General features: G+C 57.9%; 1 protein-coding gene across 1 annotated transcript in view; it reads left to right on the top strand.

Annotated features, from left to right (window-relative positions):
- MPRIP (myosin phosphatase Rho interacting protein) overlaps positions 1-16,633 on the top strand; it is a gene marked incomplete at its 5' end in the record, with an annotated part of 198,347 nt that overhangs the window by 103,027 nt on the left and 78,687 nt on the right. Inside the window, 4 exons of the mRNA XM_079799122.1 lie at positions 3,886-4,037; positions 9,650-9,734; positions 15,082-15,292; positions 16,433-16,592. Coding sequence (XP_079655248.1) covers positions 3,886-4,037; positions 9,650-9,734; positions 15,082-15,292; positions 16,433-16,592 — 608 coding nt within the window. The remainder of the gene's footprint in view (positions 1-3,885; positions 4,038-9,649; positions 9,735-15,081; positions 15,293-16,432; positions 16,593-16,633) is intronic.

Genomic DNA, 16,633 nt, shown 5'->3' with positions numbered 1-16,633 from the left:
GGGTTTTCCCTAAAGCACACCTCCTTGGCCAGGGGTGGGCTGGAGGATCCCAAGGTGGTGAAGCTGCTGTAGCAGGATTGTCCTCAGCGGGCCTCTGACAGGTGCCCCCTGCAATGGGCAGAGGTTCCCTTGGCCTCTTGAGGGCCAACAGGCAGAGGATAAGTAGGAAGGCTGGTTCTCAGCAGGGTGGTCATATCCCTGGGAAAAGGCCCAGGTCTTGTGCCCTCCTGCTTGGTCACCTCCTGCCTAAACCATCCGCCGCTCTCTAACAGCTCTGCCGTCTTAGCTGGTGTAGTGTGGAGGCAGAAGGGGACCCGAGTTCCCCAGATGGCTGCAGGGCTGTCAGTGCCAGTGCTGGGCATGGACGGAACCCATAACTGGCAACATAGCAGAGTTGGTGCCCTGAAGACAGCCAGCCCTTTTTCGGGAAATGAGCGAGCAGAAGTAGGTAATGCTCAGCCTTGTAGGAGGCCTGGATTTCTAACCTCTGGAGGTGCAGAATGAGGGCAGGGAGATTGTTGGACAGAGCTGGCTTCTCTGTTGACAGCATGGGGGTCATCCCTCACTGGATTCCGGTTACAGCCTAGATATTTGCCCTGGCTCTCCCAGCAGGAGGTCTCGGCGTAGCTGGGAAGTGGATTGTTAAGGAGCAGTTAGTTCTCTCTCCTCAGCGCTGAGAATGCAGAGCGGTGTGGCCCCTCAGGGACAGAGGTGGGGGGCCAAGCGGGGACCCTGGTGGAATCTGCCCCAGCTCTGTGAGTGCCGGAGGCACAGCTGCGTGTGGAGTAGGGGAAGTGGCTGACAGCATTGCCAGTCTCGAAGGTGGGAGTCGTCGGTGAGAGGATGGGAGGGGCCAGGGCGCAGCGTGGGAAGCACACACAGCAGGTGCAGCACGCGTGCTGCTGGGAGACTCGGGCACCGTTTCCATGGCAGGTACCAGTGCTTTTCCTTTCTTTCTGACTGGTTTGCTCTCTGCTCCCTTTTCTGTGTGATCTGTGTAATGGGACTAGATGGAGCCTGCTGTGTAAGTAATATTTAAGGAGGCACGAAGAGGTTGTAATTGTGAAATCCTGACACCTACGTCATAAATAAACATTCATTCCTTCAGTCTTGGCTTGTTATGCCTTTGCCTTTTATTGGCACTTCTGGAAGAAGGTAGATCCCTCATTTACACACACAGACACTGAGGCCCAGCGGAGTCTGGCAGTGCTACTGGGGAGAGTCCCGTGACCACGTCCAGCTTCGGGGCTGGCTGGGAAATCTTGTCTATAGCTGGTGGCCATGTGCCCTGTGAAAACAATTACTGGCAAGAGGGGATGGTGAGTCTAGTTTGGTAAGTTCGAGCCCCGGAACATAGTATTTAACGAGGAGTGTATGCCTCCCAGGGGCCCACTAGAACAGCAGTTGCCAACCGGTGGTCTGTGGACCACTGGTGGTCCGTGAGGTCTGAAAGGTTGGCGACCACTGCACTAGATGGTCCCGAAAAAAGAAAATATTAGAACTTCTGTTGATGTTTTATTGTCCCCACTTAACTTGCCTGTGAGTGTTATACATGTGTTACAGTTTATGTTATTGGTTCTATGGTGCAGACAGATACCTTATCGAACCCGTGCATCTGTGTCAGAGGTGGTGTATCCCAGCAGTTCTATGGTGCAGACAGATACCTTATCGAACCCGTGCATCTGTGTCAGAGGTGGTGTATCCCCAGTAGGGTGGGCATCGAGGCCAAGTGAGGAAATTGCCGTGGGAAAGCCCCCCTGCACCCCCTCTCTCCACTCTGCTCTTGCTCCTGGCTCACTCCGGAAACAAGGCCATGGCGTGCCCACACCTCACAGCTCCTGGCCTAATCCTCACAGTGGTCCACGGCACCAGTGGCCTTTCCTCACTACAAGAGGCCCCACCTCAGAGACACTGAGCCTTGTCAGTGCCAGCAAGTGCATGCACTTCGGGGGAGGAGGGACGGGGGCAGAGCTCTCAGAGGACAGAGGCTGCTACCCTTAGTTTGCCCAAAGAGGGCATGATGCCAGAGAAGGCCTGGGATTAGAACTTGCAAAGAGAGAAGGGGCTGGAGCCAGAGCCAGGAGTTGGGAATGCTGGGTGCTGTGTTCTTGTGGCTGTGGAACAGCTGTCATCTGGGGAGGGGAGCCCAGGCCTTAGGTGCATGTGGTTCCCCCCAGCCAAAGGCAGGTGGGTGGGTCCCAGGCCACCTTCTTGCCCTCTGCTCCTAAGGACCCCCCACACCCTCCTATTTGGTTACAGGACAACCCACCAAGCTCCTCTTTCCAGCCCAAGGACCCTCCAGGAATGCCTGGGAGAGGTACTGTGAGGTTGCTTCCCTCCTGAGAGCACTTGCTTTATGTGGTTATGGCCCACCCTTAGAAGAGGGACTCTTGCCCCTCCTCCTGTTCCTACCTGGGGGTCATTTCTGAGGCAGGATGTTCTTTGAACACATAGCTGAGGGTAAAAGCTCTTTCCCCACCTGAAGGTGGAGGCCTCCCTGCAAGCCCATGGCCGGTCCTCGGGCCTAGCCACCTCCATCCTGAGCTGGACCCAAGGATGACTGGCTGAGCCAGGGGCCCCATAAGAAAGGCGATGGGAACCGGGGAGTGACTCCTTCCACCTCCTAAGGGCCAGAGAGCGGGCAGCCGAGTCGGAGCAAGAGCTCTGGGAACCCAGCCCAGCCCTAGTGATGAGGGAGGGGCCCCCGGTGGTCAGAGGAGCTCCTAGGGCAGCCTGGAGAGCCCCAGGGAGAGCACCTGAGCTCAGGCTGGAGCCCCGGGAACTCCACCTTCCTTCCGGGGGACACACAGAGGCTGTTTCCAGTTGCAGGCGGTCCACCAGACCCAGCGTCCTGACTCTCAGACCAGGCCCTTCCCTCGGGCCTGGCTCAGGGAGCTCCCAGCTGGGTGGGCAGGACCTACTCGGAGCTCCAGGAGGGAGGCTCACAGTGAAGCTACCCCAGATGGCTGCCATTGCCTGTCTCCCACTGCTGTCTCCCCAGGAACTGGACTGGGATATGCCAAACTCTTGGGGCCACTCAGTGGAGAAGCTGACAGCTGCCCTGGAGCCCCCCAACAGCCATTCCAGTTTCTGAGCCATGGCAACCTGTCTCCTTTCCCAAAGCAGCATCATGTGGGGGGAATGAGAGGCCAAAGGGTGCGGGCTGACAGATCATCTTTAGGAAGGACCTCTCAGCTAAGTTTTCACCTCGGTAGGGATTTTTAATAAAGCCTTCTTTTCTTGTTTTTGGTTTTCTGTCCCTAATTTCAATGTCTAACAGCTTTGCTGTCAGAAAAGGAGAAGTTGTTATTTGTTGTTAGGCACTGGGCAGCCTTGCCACGCCCCTCACGGCATTCCTGGACGAGGTGGTAGTGCACGTGCCTCTGGTGGCCTTGGCCTCGAAGCCCCATAGCCTACCTTCAAGGATGTGGCTTCTCTCTGGCCCCATTCTTGCCTCTAAAAATAACCTTGCTATTTTGAAACCACCTGCTCTAGAGCTTTTCTCACTGCTTTCTTGGATAAGTAACCCCTCTAAGATGAGGTCTTAGCTGCCTCTGCCATCCCAGCTGTGTCCTCAGGGAGTGGTCTCCTTCCTGCCTCCCCTCCCCCATGCCAGCTGGGATATTGTTTCCCAGCAAGAAAGGAATGTCCAGCTGGGTGCCCTCCTTCTAGGGGGTGAGGAGCAGGTAGGAAGTGGAGCTCCGAGGGCCAGGGCGAGGCAGAGCCCCCTGTGCCTCTTGTCGGGCTCATGCAGCTGCCAGAGGTGCAGGTGCCTGTCATGAAGCCACAGGTCAGAAAGAGCTTGGGGACGTGGGGATGGTCTGTGCTGCCTTCCTGTGCCCCCTTAGAGCTGGCCCTGAGTGTCCCTACCTCATCTTCTTGCAGCCCACAACCCTCCCTCAGGGCACCATCAACATGAACCAGTGCACAGACGTGGTGGACGGAGAGGGCCGGACAGGCCAGAAGTTCTCCCTGTGCATTCTGACCCCCGAGAAGGAGCATTTCATCCGGGCAGAGACCAAGGAGATCATCAGCGGGTGAGTCTGCTCTGTGCATTTTGGGAGTTGGTGCTCCCTGCGCACCAGCAGGTCCCTAGACCGGGTCCCTTCGGCATAAATGAGCAGCATTGCCATCACTTTCTTCCTTAAGTGAGTCCGCTCTTCTGAGCCCCTTTCTCCATTCACTGCGCTGCTGTGTACCCACTTCACCCCCCGTTGCCTTTGCTTCATCCCGTGTCCACACGTTCACCACGGCCCACCCCTCAGTCCTGCTGATTCAGGCCTTCCTCTGCTGGCACTGCCCTGGGTCTGGGGCTGCCACATCTTCCCAAGCCTCTCACTGGCCTCCTCTGTTCGCACACCCTGCCTTCTGTCACTCCACCACCAGGGCTCAGTCCCCAAAGCACTGTCACCTTCCTCTCTCCTACCTGAAACCCCATCACCTGGAGGTCAAGTCCAAGTTCTTGCGCGTCCCTGGGGTTCCTTCCCAGCCCTCCAGCCTCACTCTCACCACCCTCAGCCTGAGTGCTTGTTGCTGTACATTTCTCAGCTGTCCCCACCTCTGTGCCTTCACTCTGGCCCTTCCCTCAGTCTGAAACAACCCCTGGACTTCCAGGCTATTAAAGTCGGCCTGAGGGTTCCCTCTGCCAGGAAGCCCTCCCGAGGAGGTGCTCGGCTCCCCCTGCTGGTCCTTCCAGAAGATGGGGATGGTCTGTGTGCACGGCTGGCTTCCTCAGCCAGTGGCGGGCTCTTGACAGTGGAGGCTCTGTCTCACTCCTCGCGCTCACACAAGAGTCTCCAGTGCCACTGTGTGCCCTGGCTACTCTGTCCAAGTGGAAGGAACAGAAAGTCTCTGGGTCGTCCCACTCCCCTGAGCACACTCTGTGCAGAGGCTTAGGGGAAACCCTAGGAAGGGGAAGGTGGGCCCAGGTTTTCAGGTAGCCAACAGCCGAGAGGGGCTGAGCTCCTGCTCCTGAACCCATGCAGCATCTGCCTTCCAGGATCCCCTGCTAACGGGGCATCTGCTCTCAGCTCTGTAAGGCCCAGCCGCACGTGGAACATGCACAGCGAGCATACGTGGCCGGAGCTCAGGCATGTGGTCTTGGAGAGTCCCGCTCCTCCTTTAAGGCAGAAGGAAGCAGGGGAGGCTGAGAAGGCTTTCGGAGGAGGAAATCTGGGGTGGAGGGGGACTAGGCTGAGCATTGCAGAGGAGCAGGGAGTAGAAAGTGAAGCCCTTTGGTTCAGCCACTGAGCGACTTCTGTGAGCAGGGTCTGCATGGGCGTCAGTATCTCAGCTATAGCCCTGGCCAAGGCTGCTGCTGGAGGAGACAAGAGCCAGGTTCAGATCTACACGTGGCAGGCGGGAAGCGGAAGGGCCAGGTGGCCCTCTGCTGGGGGTGCCAGCTCACCCCAAATCCTCCTCCCCTGGAGAGAGGCAGGTTTGCATTTCTAACCCCTGGGGCAAACAGGAGGACACTTTGACCCTCGGCTCCCTGATCTTAACCCTATAGCCATACAATTTAAGGGTGTAAAGGGCTTTTACAGAGTCTCGTTACCGTTGGGAGACTGAGGCTCTGGGAATAGGGAGCCTAAGGGCATCTTCCGGGTATAAGTGACTCTGGGGTTGTTTGCACTCCTGGTCCACACTCGCTGCCTTGTTCTTGTCTGCACACACACCTGAGCCAGGGCTCCACTGCCCAGCTGGATTCCTGGGGAGATCTAGCCCCTCCCGTGGGTCTGGGGGACAGGCAGGATAAGAAAGTGGGCTGTCGGAGGTCTCCAGGGTAGGCTGGGGAGTGTGAGTTGGGGAGCGGGTCAGTGAGGTAGTGGTGTGCCACATGGCATTGGGATGATGACGGTGTGTGGCATTTGATCGCGTCTCTGGCAGGCAGCCTACGTCCTGCTGTCAGACACTTGGCATAGGTCAGGGGTCGTTGGCTCTGCCCTGAGCCACTCTCCCTTGGTCACTTCTGTCTGTGTATATGGGGCTTGCCATTTCCATGCAGCTTGGGTAGCCAAGGTAAATTGGGATCCCAGACCCAACTCTCATATGGCGGGGGGGAATGCCCACACCAGCAAATGTCCAAGAGTTCACGTCTCTTTGACACCTCTTCCTGTGGATAGATAGCATCAGATCCCACAGGGTGAGGGCTCAGTCCCACAAGACTGCTCTCCACCCACCACACTCCCACCACTGGCTATGCATGGAGGGTCCCACAACCCCTCCTTGTGTTCAGTCCATTTGCTAGAATGGCTCACGAACTCAGGAAAAGTGGTGGACTCACTAAATTATACTTATTACCAAGGATAGTAAAGGATCCACACCAACAGCCAGATGAAGAGATGTGTAGGGCGAGGTCTCAAACAAAGGCGTTTCTGTCCTCATGGAGCTTGGGACCCACATGGCAGCGTGGAACCCGTTCTGACTCCCAGCCGGCAAGCTCTCTGAACCCTGTCCTTTCGGGTTGATGAAGACCATTACATAGGCCTGTTGTGGTTATTGATTCAACCTCCAGCCCCTCCCCCCTCCGCAAAGGTGGGGGTGTGAGACGGAAAGCTCCAACTCGCTAATCACGTGGCTGGTTCTCCTGACAACCAGACCCATCCATAGGCACTTCCCAGAGTCGCTCACTAACAACACAAGATTCCTTTATAGCCTCTCACTTAGTAAAGTCCACGTGTTTTGAGAGTGGTGAGCTAGGCATTGTGGACATAAACCACATACACATGAGAAATCTGTTTTCGTCATCTGAGTGACCAAATATATATTTGTTATAAATCACAGTGATGACAGGGTCATTACCGGGCCACGCACCAGGCGTGTATGCCCTCAGGGTCCCCAGTGTAGCCATTTGTACGCCATACGCATCTATAGAAGCAAGTGGCGACCTTTTTCAATTAAATTCAAAATATTGTGGCAGTTAACTGGGTAGACTGGTCAGTCCTAAGGGCAGGGGGCTTGGGAGGTGGCTCAGTGGCATACCCAGAGCCAAAGTAACTCATGTGACTGCCTTTCCCCTTCTGGTCCTAGGCCTTGACCTCTCCTTCTTGTCCAGTGGGCAGGGCTCTCTCCAAGGCAGCCTACCCCAGCCCCTGCAGTCCCTCTTGACTCTGGGCAGCAGCTTCATCTTTCCCACCCACTGGGACACTCGGGTCTCCTTTAGAGTCAGGTGGGCGTGTGCCTGGAAATGGACTTTGGCACCCATCTACTCTCCCTTCTCTGCCTCTCCTTCCAGATGGACCCTCTTCCCTTGGCTTCCTCTCTGGCCTCCTGGGTCCTGCCACCTCTCAGGGCTCCTTTGCTGAGTAACTTCATCTGTGGGCTTGGGGCCCTACAATTGGTCTAAGCGCTTGGGAAAGAAGTGCAGACACTTCCTTCTGGCTGGTGAGGGGAGCCGATGGCCCTTCAGCTCTTTCCTGGGCTCCTCTGAGGTGGGGCCTCCTGAACACCTGAGGCAGCAGGTCTTGCCTGGGCTGGATGGAGGGTGGTCGTTCTTTCCCAGTTTCCTCATGCTGGGAGGGACCTCCAGGATGTTTGAGGCACTGGTTCACACAGCTCTTTAGGGGTGGGATTTATTTAGGTGGGAATGGGCAAGGTGGGGAGAGGTGGGGTAGGATGTTAGGGTTCCGGTTCCTCCGTGCCCTCCAGCTGGGCTGCATCAGGACTTTCTCTTCTCACCTGTCTCTGCCTTCGAAGTTGGGGACCACCTATGTCCCTGGTGCCCACATCCACCACTAATCCCATGTCCACATTCACCCGTCACCTCTCTTCCCTGGATATATTTTAACATTCACAACCTATTTGGTTAATGTTAGACACATTAGCCTACTGGGCTTCCCTGAGAAATCTGAGCACAGAGAACATATCTCATCATTTGTTTCAGGGCCAGCTATCTATCAACCTCTAGTCACAGCACCACCACCCCTGGCCACCCTCACTTCGTGCTTACCTGAGTCTCTGCCTCGTTCAGGTTGGCAGGAGCTGCAGGCGCTCGGCTTAGTCAGCAGTGCAACCACAGTGCCCACCTCCCCTTCCCTCAGGCCCTGCTCACATTTGCCCAGCTCCATGGTGTTGCCAGTTGCCAGCAGCTAGACCAGTGAGCAGGGGCTCAGCGCACCCCAAAGGGCCTGCACCTTCCTGCCATGTTCCCTGCACTACGCTCACTGTTTCTGAGCAGCCTCTCCTCCCTCCTAGGTTCAGCTGTAAGAGGGCCTTAGCGTTGCCCCAAAGAGCTTTCAGCCCCTGGGCAGCCTAAAACCCCACAAGCATGCTAGCTGCTCAGGTTACCCGCGTGAGGCCCTTTGAGAGTCTGCCTTATCTGCTGGCTTTGCAGATACAGCCCTGGCCTCCTTTCTTGCTTTGGAGCTCACAGAAAAGTGACCTGCGGGGCCTGTGCCTCAGGCTCGAGGGCACAGGCAAGTGTGGATTCTCTCAACAAATCAGCCTGCTCTGGGCTGAGTTGGGGTGCGGGGAGTCCCTCAGCTCAGATGCTGTGATTCCTCACGCCCAAGCCTAAGCCCACTCTCCTGGCAGCAGCACACCTCCCAGAAGGCCACTGACTTGACCAGCCTCCCTGCACCCCAAATTAAAGAAGTACCTCTGAGTGCTGGGACACCAGCCCTTCCCCCTGCCCCAGGCTTGGGGTGCTGGTCGTCACAGCAGCCTCCAGCCAAGTGCTGCCAGTGCAGACTTTGCCTCCACAACCTGGCCCTTGTCACAGGCTGGGAGCAGACTTAACACGGACCCTCGTGTTCTGGGAGGGAGTGGACCAGTTTCCTCTGGTGCCATCCCCGCCAGTTCTCCCGACCTCCGCTCCTCCTGTCCCCCTTCCTCCAACCCTCCCAAATGTTGCACAGCTCCAATAAGGCAAGCCGTGGTCATATCGTGGCCTAATCTAGGCCCTGGTTTCACAGATAATGGCTGAAACTTAGAGGGCTGGGAGCCATGCGAGGTTGTGGTTAGAGGGTAGCAGATCTAAGCCCTCTGTCCTTCCTACGCTCCTCGCTGCCTTTCTTGATGCTGGTCCAGAGTGGACTTGGTAGCGTGTGGGCCCTGCTGTGGGCCCTTGGCAGCCCGGCCAGGCTTCCCCAAAGCCGAGGGGCCCGGCACCCTCACTGTGTAGGTGGGGCCAGAAGTGAGTGAATGGTCTGGGAGGTCGGTGACCTGATGTGGGGACTTTGGTTGCAAGACTCCTTGTTTCCCGCTTTGAGAACCGTGAGCGGCCCCCAGTAGTAACAGGTGTGGTCGCTAACCAAATCCATTCTAGAGCGCAGTCACAGAGCCAAGTCTAAGCACTGAAGGGAGGGGAGTGATGGAAACAGTGACGGGCCCTGCACTCTGAGGCCAGTGGGCAGGCCTGCCGCTCTGCCACGGTGGCGCTCACATCCTCCCTGGGCCACCTGCACCGTGGCCGTTGCAGGGTCAGCACCCGAGCCTGGTCCTCGCAGTCTGTGCTTGTCCTGGGCTGCACTGCTGGCACTCTCTGCCCCGGCGGTGACAGGCTCTGACCTGGCTGGTGCCTGACCCTGTTCAGGTGCTCGGAGGCCTGGCCACTGAGTGAAGCATGGGACCTGCTTGGACCACTCCACAAGGCAGGGTCCTAATCTCCGGGAACAGCGGTCTGACCTGCTCTCTTCTCTTTTCTCCCCAGATGGCTAGAGATGCTCATGGTCTATCCCAGGACCAACAAGCAGAACCAGAAGAAGAAGCGGAAAGTGGAGCCTCCCACGCCACAGGTAGGCGATGGGTTTGCCAGGTGGAAGAGCACCTGGGAAGTGAGAGGGCTTCGGGACCCAGCCGAAAACTGGGGCGGAGGAAGGAGTCAGGTGAGGGCTAAGGCGGCCATCAGCCCAGCCTGTCTCCCTCCTTCCTTCTGATGACTCGGGGCTTCCCCAGGAGTTTCCGGCCAGGAGGCAGGTGCTGAGGAGCAGCAGCACAGCGTGTCCCTTCTCCTGGCTGTCCTGCTTGCTGCTGGGAACAGAGAGCATGCTGGGAGGGGCTGCTGGCCGCACAACATTCCTCACGGGCCTCAGCTCAGTTCCACTTTCCATAGAGAGAGGACCCTGAAGACATAGGCTGGGAAGGGGGGCTGGGCCGGGAGGTCCTGGAGTGTCCTGGCCAAGTGAGGGGCTCTCAGGGGACCTTACTCCTGCTCTGGGCTTTGACCATAAATGGAAAAAACTGACGCTAGCCCTGATTTCTGTGCCACTGCCCCACTCCCATGTGACCAGAGTGGGAGGGGCTAGGGTGTCTCACCAGTTCCAGTCCTTCCCTCCCATCTACAGGGGCTCAGAGTACCAGAAGGCGTTTTGCAACTCCATGCTGTGCTCCACACTCCTGGGGCCCTGGTGTAGCAAATTAACCTTCCTGAGCCTCTGTGAATGGATTTGCAAATGAGCCTGTTGAAATCTAGTTAGACTAGTATTGTAACCTTGAAAGGAAGTACTGGGCCCATTTTAGGTGTCAGTAAATGTTCTTCTTTTCCTCTCTGCTCCAAACTTGACCATTACCAAGTGCTCTTGCCTTGCCTGATCGAGCCTTACGGTGACCCTGAGAGTGGGCAGGATGGCGAATGGGATCCCTTGGCATCTAGCAAGGCTCAGAGCCTGGCAGAGAGCCAGCCCATGGCAGAACCAGGCTATCCCTGAGGTTAGTAGTCCTGGGCTGCACTGCTTCACCGAGTGACAGAAGTCAGCCTGGGCAGGACCAGGAGGTGTGTGCTGACCTGGGTCCCTTTCTCCTCCCTAATCCCCACACCTGGTGGGTTCCCCTGACCATGCATGACCTGGCTTCCTGCTGATGGAGTGCACTGGGGCCTGCCCGCCATTCATCCTCCCCGAGGAGTCCCAGGCCAGCACCCCCTAGAAGTAATGTCCCTGGCAAGAAATTGGCAAGATGCCATCAGAGTCATTCCTGGACTGAAGTGGAGCTTCCTGCTGGGGATAGCAGATACACATGCAAATCCCCCAACGCTGCCTGGGTTGAGAGAAAAAAATCCCAGACAGAGTAAGTGTCTAGGCTCTGAGCATTTCCAAGGTAAGCTGCCATCTCCCAATAAGGCCCTTACGTGTGCGGAGACACAGCCCAGCCCTGGGAGTTCGGTTGTGTTCTCGTTCCCTAGCTGTTTCTCGTCCCTCCCCCAATGTCATCTCATCACCTCAAGTACTGCCAAGCTTCACCTTTTCAGTTGGTAGCAGGAGCCATGTGATCAGAGTGTGGGGAAGGTACCCACTTTCCTGAGGATCTCTTAGAGCCTGGGGCGCCTGGGCTCCAGTCTTCTCACTCAGCCCCTCTTGAGCCCTGGCAGAAGCCAACTGGGATGATTTCTTCCTTCTGCCGCTTGCTTTCCAGAGCATTACATTTGAGGCCACTGGTTTCTGGAAGCTGTGAACTTGCATCCCAGGAGTTTCCAGCCAGGAGGCAGGTGCTGAGGACCCCACTTATAGGCAGTCCCCTGGGGTGATGTGGGGCCTCTCCAGAGGAGAGGTGGGGGAACTCTGGGCAGGTGTTTCCTCCACAGCCTGATGCTGAAGGCATTCTAGTGACCCAGATGGGACTGTGGGCAAAGCCTAAGCCAGTGGGCCTCAGAGAGACAAGGATCCAGGGGCCCGGCCTCTCTGTGGCCCGGGATAGTTTCCGGTCAGACCAGCGGGGAGCTGGAAACATTGCCCCGCTACACCCTGCCATCTGGCCACTGAGGCAGGAGCCCAGGGCTCCCCTCAAGAAGAGGGTCTCAGGCAATTGGGAGTTGGGGCCATGGAGTGTAGGCACCGAGGGGTTTGCTGAGAACATCAGAAGGAGAGAGAGAGAGAGAGAGAGAGGGGGGCCCAAGCCGGGCCCTAAGGGAGGATGAGGATTAGGCTGCAAGAAGGGCACACACCTCTCGGCCAGGGCCCAGGGCAAGAGGAGGAACAGGCTTGCCCTGACCAGAGCCTTCGAAGCCTGCGGCCTAATAGGCATGGGCTCCCAGGAACTGCTGCTTACTCGGGCCCTGTTCACTCCAAGAGGACTTTCCGTGGTGCCGAGATACCTAGAGAAGGGACAGTCATCCACTCTGGGTATGACCAGGGCAGGAAGAACGGAGATTTTCTGCCCTCACCCCAGGTCCCAGAGTTGTGAGGCCAGGGGACACGTCTCCCAGCCCGGTGTGCAGGCGGGGCGCTCACTTTGTCAAGTGAAGCTTTGGGAGGCTGATCCTTCAACTCCCAGCCCCCAGGCTCTTGGTCTTTGCTCCTGCCTTCCGAGACCATAAGGAAACTTCCCAAAAGGAGCGTCCCTCTCGGTCTAGCACTCCAGCCCATCCAGGGCAACACGTGTGCTGTGAGTTGCCAACTCTGCTTCTTAGGCATCTTGTTTTCTACTTGGGAGCCTGCTCCTATGCCCTGCCCCAACCAGAACCCTTCCTCCTGCTCGCTCTCCATGCCCAGGAAGTGGACAGGAAGGCTTTCTATGAAACCGCCTCCGAAGAGGAGACTTCCCAGCTGTGCGGAGACAGAGGCCCTGGCCGGCCGCCTTCCTCCCTGCTAGGGAAACCTCTGAGCAGCCAGGTACCAGCACAGACTGTTCTAGTGCGGTGTCCTGCGCACTGCAGCTGTCCAGCCACGCAGGGACCAGCACCGGGAAAACGAGTGCTTCCACTCCTGCCTCTTGTCCTGGCCGCCAGGCTCTGGGTCAGCGTGAGCCCCGCGCCCTCTGCCACCGTGGGGACAGTGCGGGGAGCAGAGGTTGGTGCCGTGCAGCCTGGCCTGGCTTGTGCACGGTCTTAACTCCCTGAAGAAGAAAAGCGACTTCTCCCGGAATCCAGGCTTGCCCACTGTCCACCCTCTCCTGGAAGGCAGCATGGCTTCATGCCTGCTGCACCTGCCCTCTGTCCCTGCTCACTCGGCACAGAGGCAGGAGAAAGCTGCCGCAGCCGCAGGAGGGAGAGAGCTCCGTGTGGGCCCGGAGAGCCCCCAGAAGCGGGAGCTCGGGCCGGGCGTGCAGCTGCCACCAGCGCTGCGCAAGTTGGGAGGCCCAGGCCAGGAGGCGGGTCTGTAGCTGCTTAGTGCTGGGAAATGCGTGTTCCCCACGTTCCCGGACACGGCCCCTCATTCTCAGGCCTGGAATTTTCTCTGTCTCTTGGGGATTCCTGCCACTCCATCCCCTCCCCAGTGCTAGGGTCACGACCCCAAGCCTCAAAGGGCTGCCTGTGTGCCACAGGCACTTCACCCACAGGATGGGGCTGGGGGCACAGTCGCCTGTCCCTTACCCTTTGGCCCTTTTGGCAGCCTCTCCCTGCCCTGGTCTAGCACCCCTCCATAGAGGGGGCGACTCACCAAGGAGGGCCTTCCCCTCACCGCACCCAGCTTTGCGGGAGGAATCCAGCTCCACCCAAGCCCGTCAGCACTGGCGTCTCCTTTAGAGAAGCTGGGCTGCGGGGCATGAAGCGAGGGCCGTGTGCTGGCTGAGGGGACGGAGCCCTGGAGTCGGGTCTCCTTAGGTCAGTGGACCCCTCAGGAACTGTCAGAAACCATTCCTCTTCCGAGAAGTACCCTTCTTTTGAAGGAGTCAAAAATCCTGGGAATCTCCAGCCTAGGAATTGGGTCTGCTGGTAGTTTTGACACAATGGGAGGTCATGTGTGTCCTGGGTCTGTGGGAAAGCCATTCTGCCTTTCTCCTTCCCGTGAGGCATGGTACCTAGGCCTCTCGGTGGAGCCTCCAGGATACCCATCCAAGGCACCTGCCCCTAATCCTGGACCTTTCTCCTGCTCCTACAGCGCCTGGAACCTCACGTTTCCCTTATTGGCTGAGCAAGCCTCCTCTCCCTCCCCTGTGAGGGGGCTGGGGTGGACTGGATGTGGCGGTGCCAAGCCAGAGCCCAGCACATAGTCAACACAAGTAGCTGTGGGTAAATGACCACTGGTGTTTCCTGTGTGCACACATACAGCCGGTGGCAGCCATCTCTAACCCTCACAAGAGCCCCAAGTCAGAGATGCGTTAAAGTAGGTTTTTAAGCATAAGGCTTGGCCACCAGGATGGGAGTGGGAGAGTGGCCATTGTACTTTATTGTCCATGTTTGGGGGGAGATAGTTAAGATATACTTCACTTTTGATAGGCCCCAAAGCCATCTAACCCTTCAGCAGCTGGCACCCAGGACCATGGGCTGGGCAGGGGCTTGGCCAGGATGTGAGCTGGCACTGCAGGGTGCCACCCTGGTTTCAGCTCCACCCTTGTCTCAGCTCTGGTTTGCAGTGTTGAGTGAAGGTTCTCTGTGAGCTCCCTGTGTCAGCCCCCCGCCCACCCCCAGTCTGGGCTCTGGGTTGTGGCCGGAAGTTCCCTGTGGGCTCTAGAACAGACCCTCGTGTCTGCCGCATCCTGTGCGCATGCTCCCCTGCAGAGCAGCACCACTCCCGACGTGGGAGCGATGGGGGGAGACTGTTCCCATCTGGGCTGTAGGTTCCCATCAGACTTGTAGGGGGGCCAGGCAGGAGGGTGTGAGCAGGTTTACGTTTGCATCTAATGGCTTCTTCCTTTAAACGGTATCCCAGGTTCATTTTAGCATCCTAGGATCAAAAAGAAAAGGGTAGGTGAGGCTAAGAGCTGGCCCTGGTGTGGATGCTATGTGAACACATGCTTGTCATTCACCAGTGGGCCCATCTCAACGGTGTGTTCTTTCCTCACCTCGTCTCAGCTCCCCTCACTCATACCCTGCGCACCTGGAAGTCTGGGAATGACGGACTCTGAACCAGTCACTTGGGGTCTGGTCTTTAATGCCTGGTCCGCTGCTCTGGGCTCTGTCTGGTTTGTGGGCAGGGAGAACCTGCATGTGTTTGGTGTTGAGAATATGAACAAAAACCCTGAGCCTTTGCTCCATGCATTTGCCAGCCCTGGCCTGAGGCCTAGGTCGCCGAGCACTTGGGAGAAAAGGCCGTATCGCCATCCAGAAGGAGCTTCTCCCCCAACCAAGACACCTCTCTTTCGTGAGCCTTTCCTTTGGGGAATTCTGGGCCTCTGGCATTGTGTCATTGGTCTAGGTATCCCCTTAGCCAGATACCCAGGCCCCCAGGCCCTCTGCACCAGCTCGGCTGTGTGCTCTCTCCCCAGGAGCCAGGGCCAGCCAAGATGGCTGTCACCAGCAGCAGCAGCATCCCCGGCGCCGAGAAAGTCCCCACCACCAAGTCCACACTCTGGCAGGAAGAAATGAGGGCCAAGGAGCAGCCAGAGGAGCGCAGCCTGAGTCCAGCCCAGAGTCCCAGCCAGAGCCAGCCTCCTGCTACCAGCGCCCTCAGGGAACCTGGGCTGGAGGGTGAAGATGGTAAGTGGTGGCCAGGTTGGCGTGAGTGCCCGCCTGTCCCGGTGCCCTCCTCACAGTGCGGGAAGGCCTCTGTCCCTGCAGCGGTGGCCCTGGGGGCTCCCTCAGGGGCCTGCTCAGTTCACCATGAGTCCCACGCTTCAGGCTCTCTCACCTCCTGTGTCCATCAGCCCTGGCAGGGCCTGGCCTGGTGTGGGACTGGGAGCCCTGGGCTCCAGCCTTGCCTTTGCCCGTCCAGCTCGTGAGGCCTGTCTGTAAAGGAGGACAGCACGTGTTACACCAGCCCCGGTGGGAGTTGGGAGAGTCAGAATGCTCTGGGAGGAGGTCTGTATGTGAGGAGGCCGTTTCCTGCCCCTTGTGGCTGCTTTGTCTTCATGGCAAGTTAACCCCAGAAGTCCACTGTGTCCCTAAGAGCAACAGCAGTGAGGGCTGTCCTCTCCTCCTCACCGTCCCCGTGCTGCCAGGACCGGGGGAAGCAGGGGAGAGGGTGCTGGGAGGAAGCCGTTGGCCTCCCCATGGTTTCTCCACTTAGCACTTGGCCTGAGCAAAGCAGGGCAGCGGCCTCTGCCTCCGTGTCCAGGCCCTGGGCGGCTCTGTAAGACGCAGGCTGGCTCTTCCTGTTGGTGCTATGTCTAGATTGGTAAAGACGAGTGGGCAGTTGGGACTGACCCGGCTCTGAGCAGAAGTTGCCTCCATTCTCATTTGGTAGCACACACCCAGTCTGTCTAAAATCCCTTCACTCCTCTGGTTTCTGGACAAGCCTTTTGTCCTTTCCCTCCCCAAATATATTAGTATGCTAAGAGACTGACTGGCTAGTTGGTTCCTCCTTGATGTTTGCTAAGAAGTAGTTGTTGGTGGGACATCTTTTGGGAGGGCAGGGGGAAGGTCCTGCTCTCCAGTCAAGCTCCCAGGCTGGAAGCGGAGAGCCTCCCTGGCCGTCTGCCAAGAGGCAGCCACGTAGGGAGAGGACAAGGCACAGCGGGAAGGAGATGTATCCCCACCGCCTGCCTTGGGGAACCACATGGGCCTTTGGAGGTGAAAGCAGAGAGGCCCCTGTTTGGATCTGTGTGGGCTTGGAGAAAACATCCTCAGAAACCAAGCGTGGCAGCAGGCTGAGTGTGTCTCCTACCCCCTCGCTTCCAGAGGAGAGCGCCATGAGCAGCGACCGCATGGACTGTGGCCGCAAAGTCCGGGTGGAGAGTGGCTACTTCTCCCTGGAGAAGACCAAGCAGGACTTGAAGGCCGAGGAGCATCCACTGCCCCAGCCGGTCTCCCCTCCCAGCCCCAGCACCCCCAACAACAGGTACAGTGGCCCTGGACCACCCTCCCAGGAGCTTGGTCATC

This window comes from Cnephaeus nilssonii (genome assembly GCF_951640355.1).
Source record: "Cnephaeus nilssonii genome assembly, chromosome: 19".
NCBI lineage: Eukaryota > Metazoa > Chordata > Mammalia > Chiroptera > Vespertilionidae > Cnephaeus > Cnephaeus nilssonii.
Note: the sequence above shows the minus strand (reverse complement) of the source record. Positions and strands in the feature narration are given on the sequence as shown.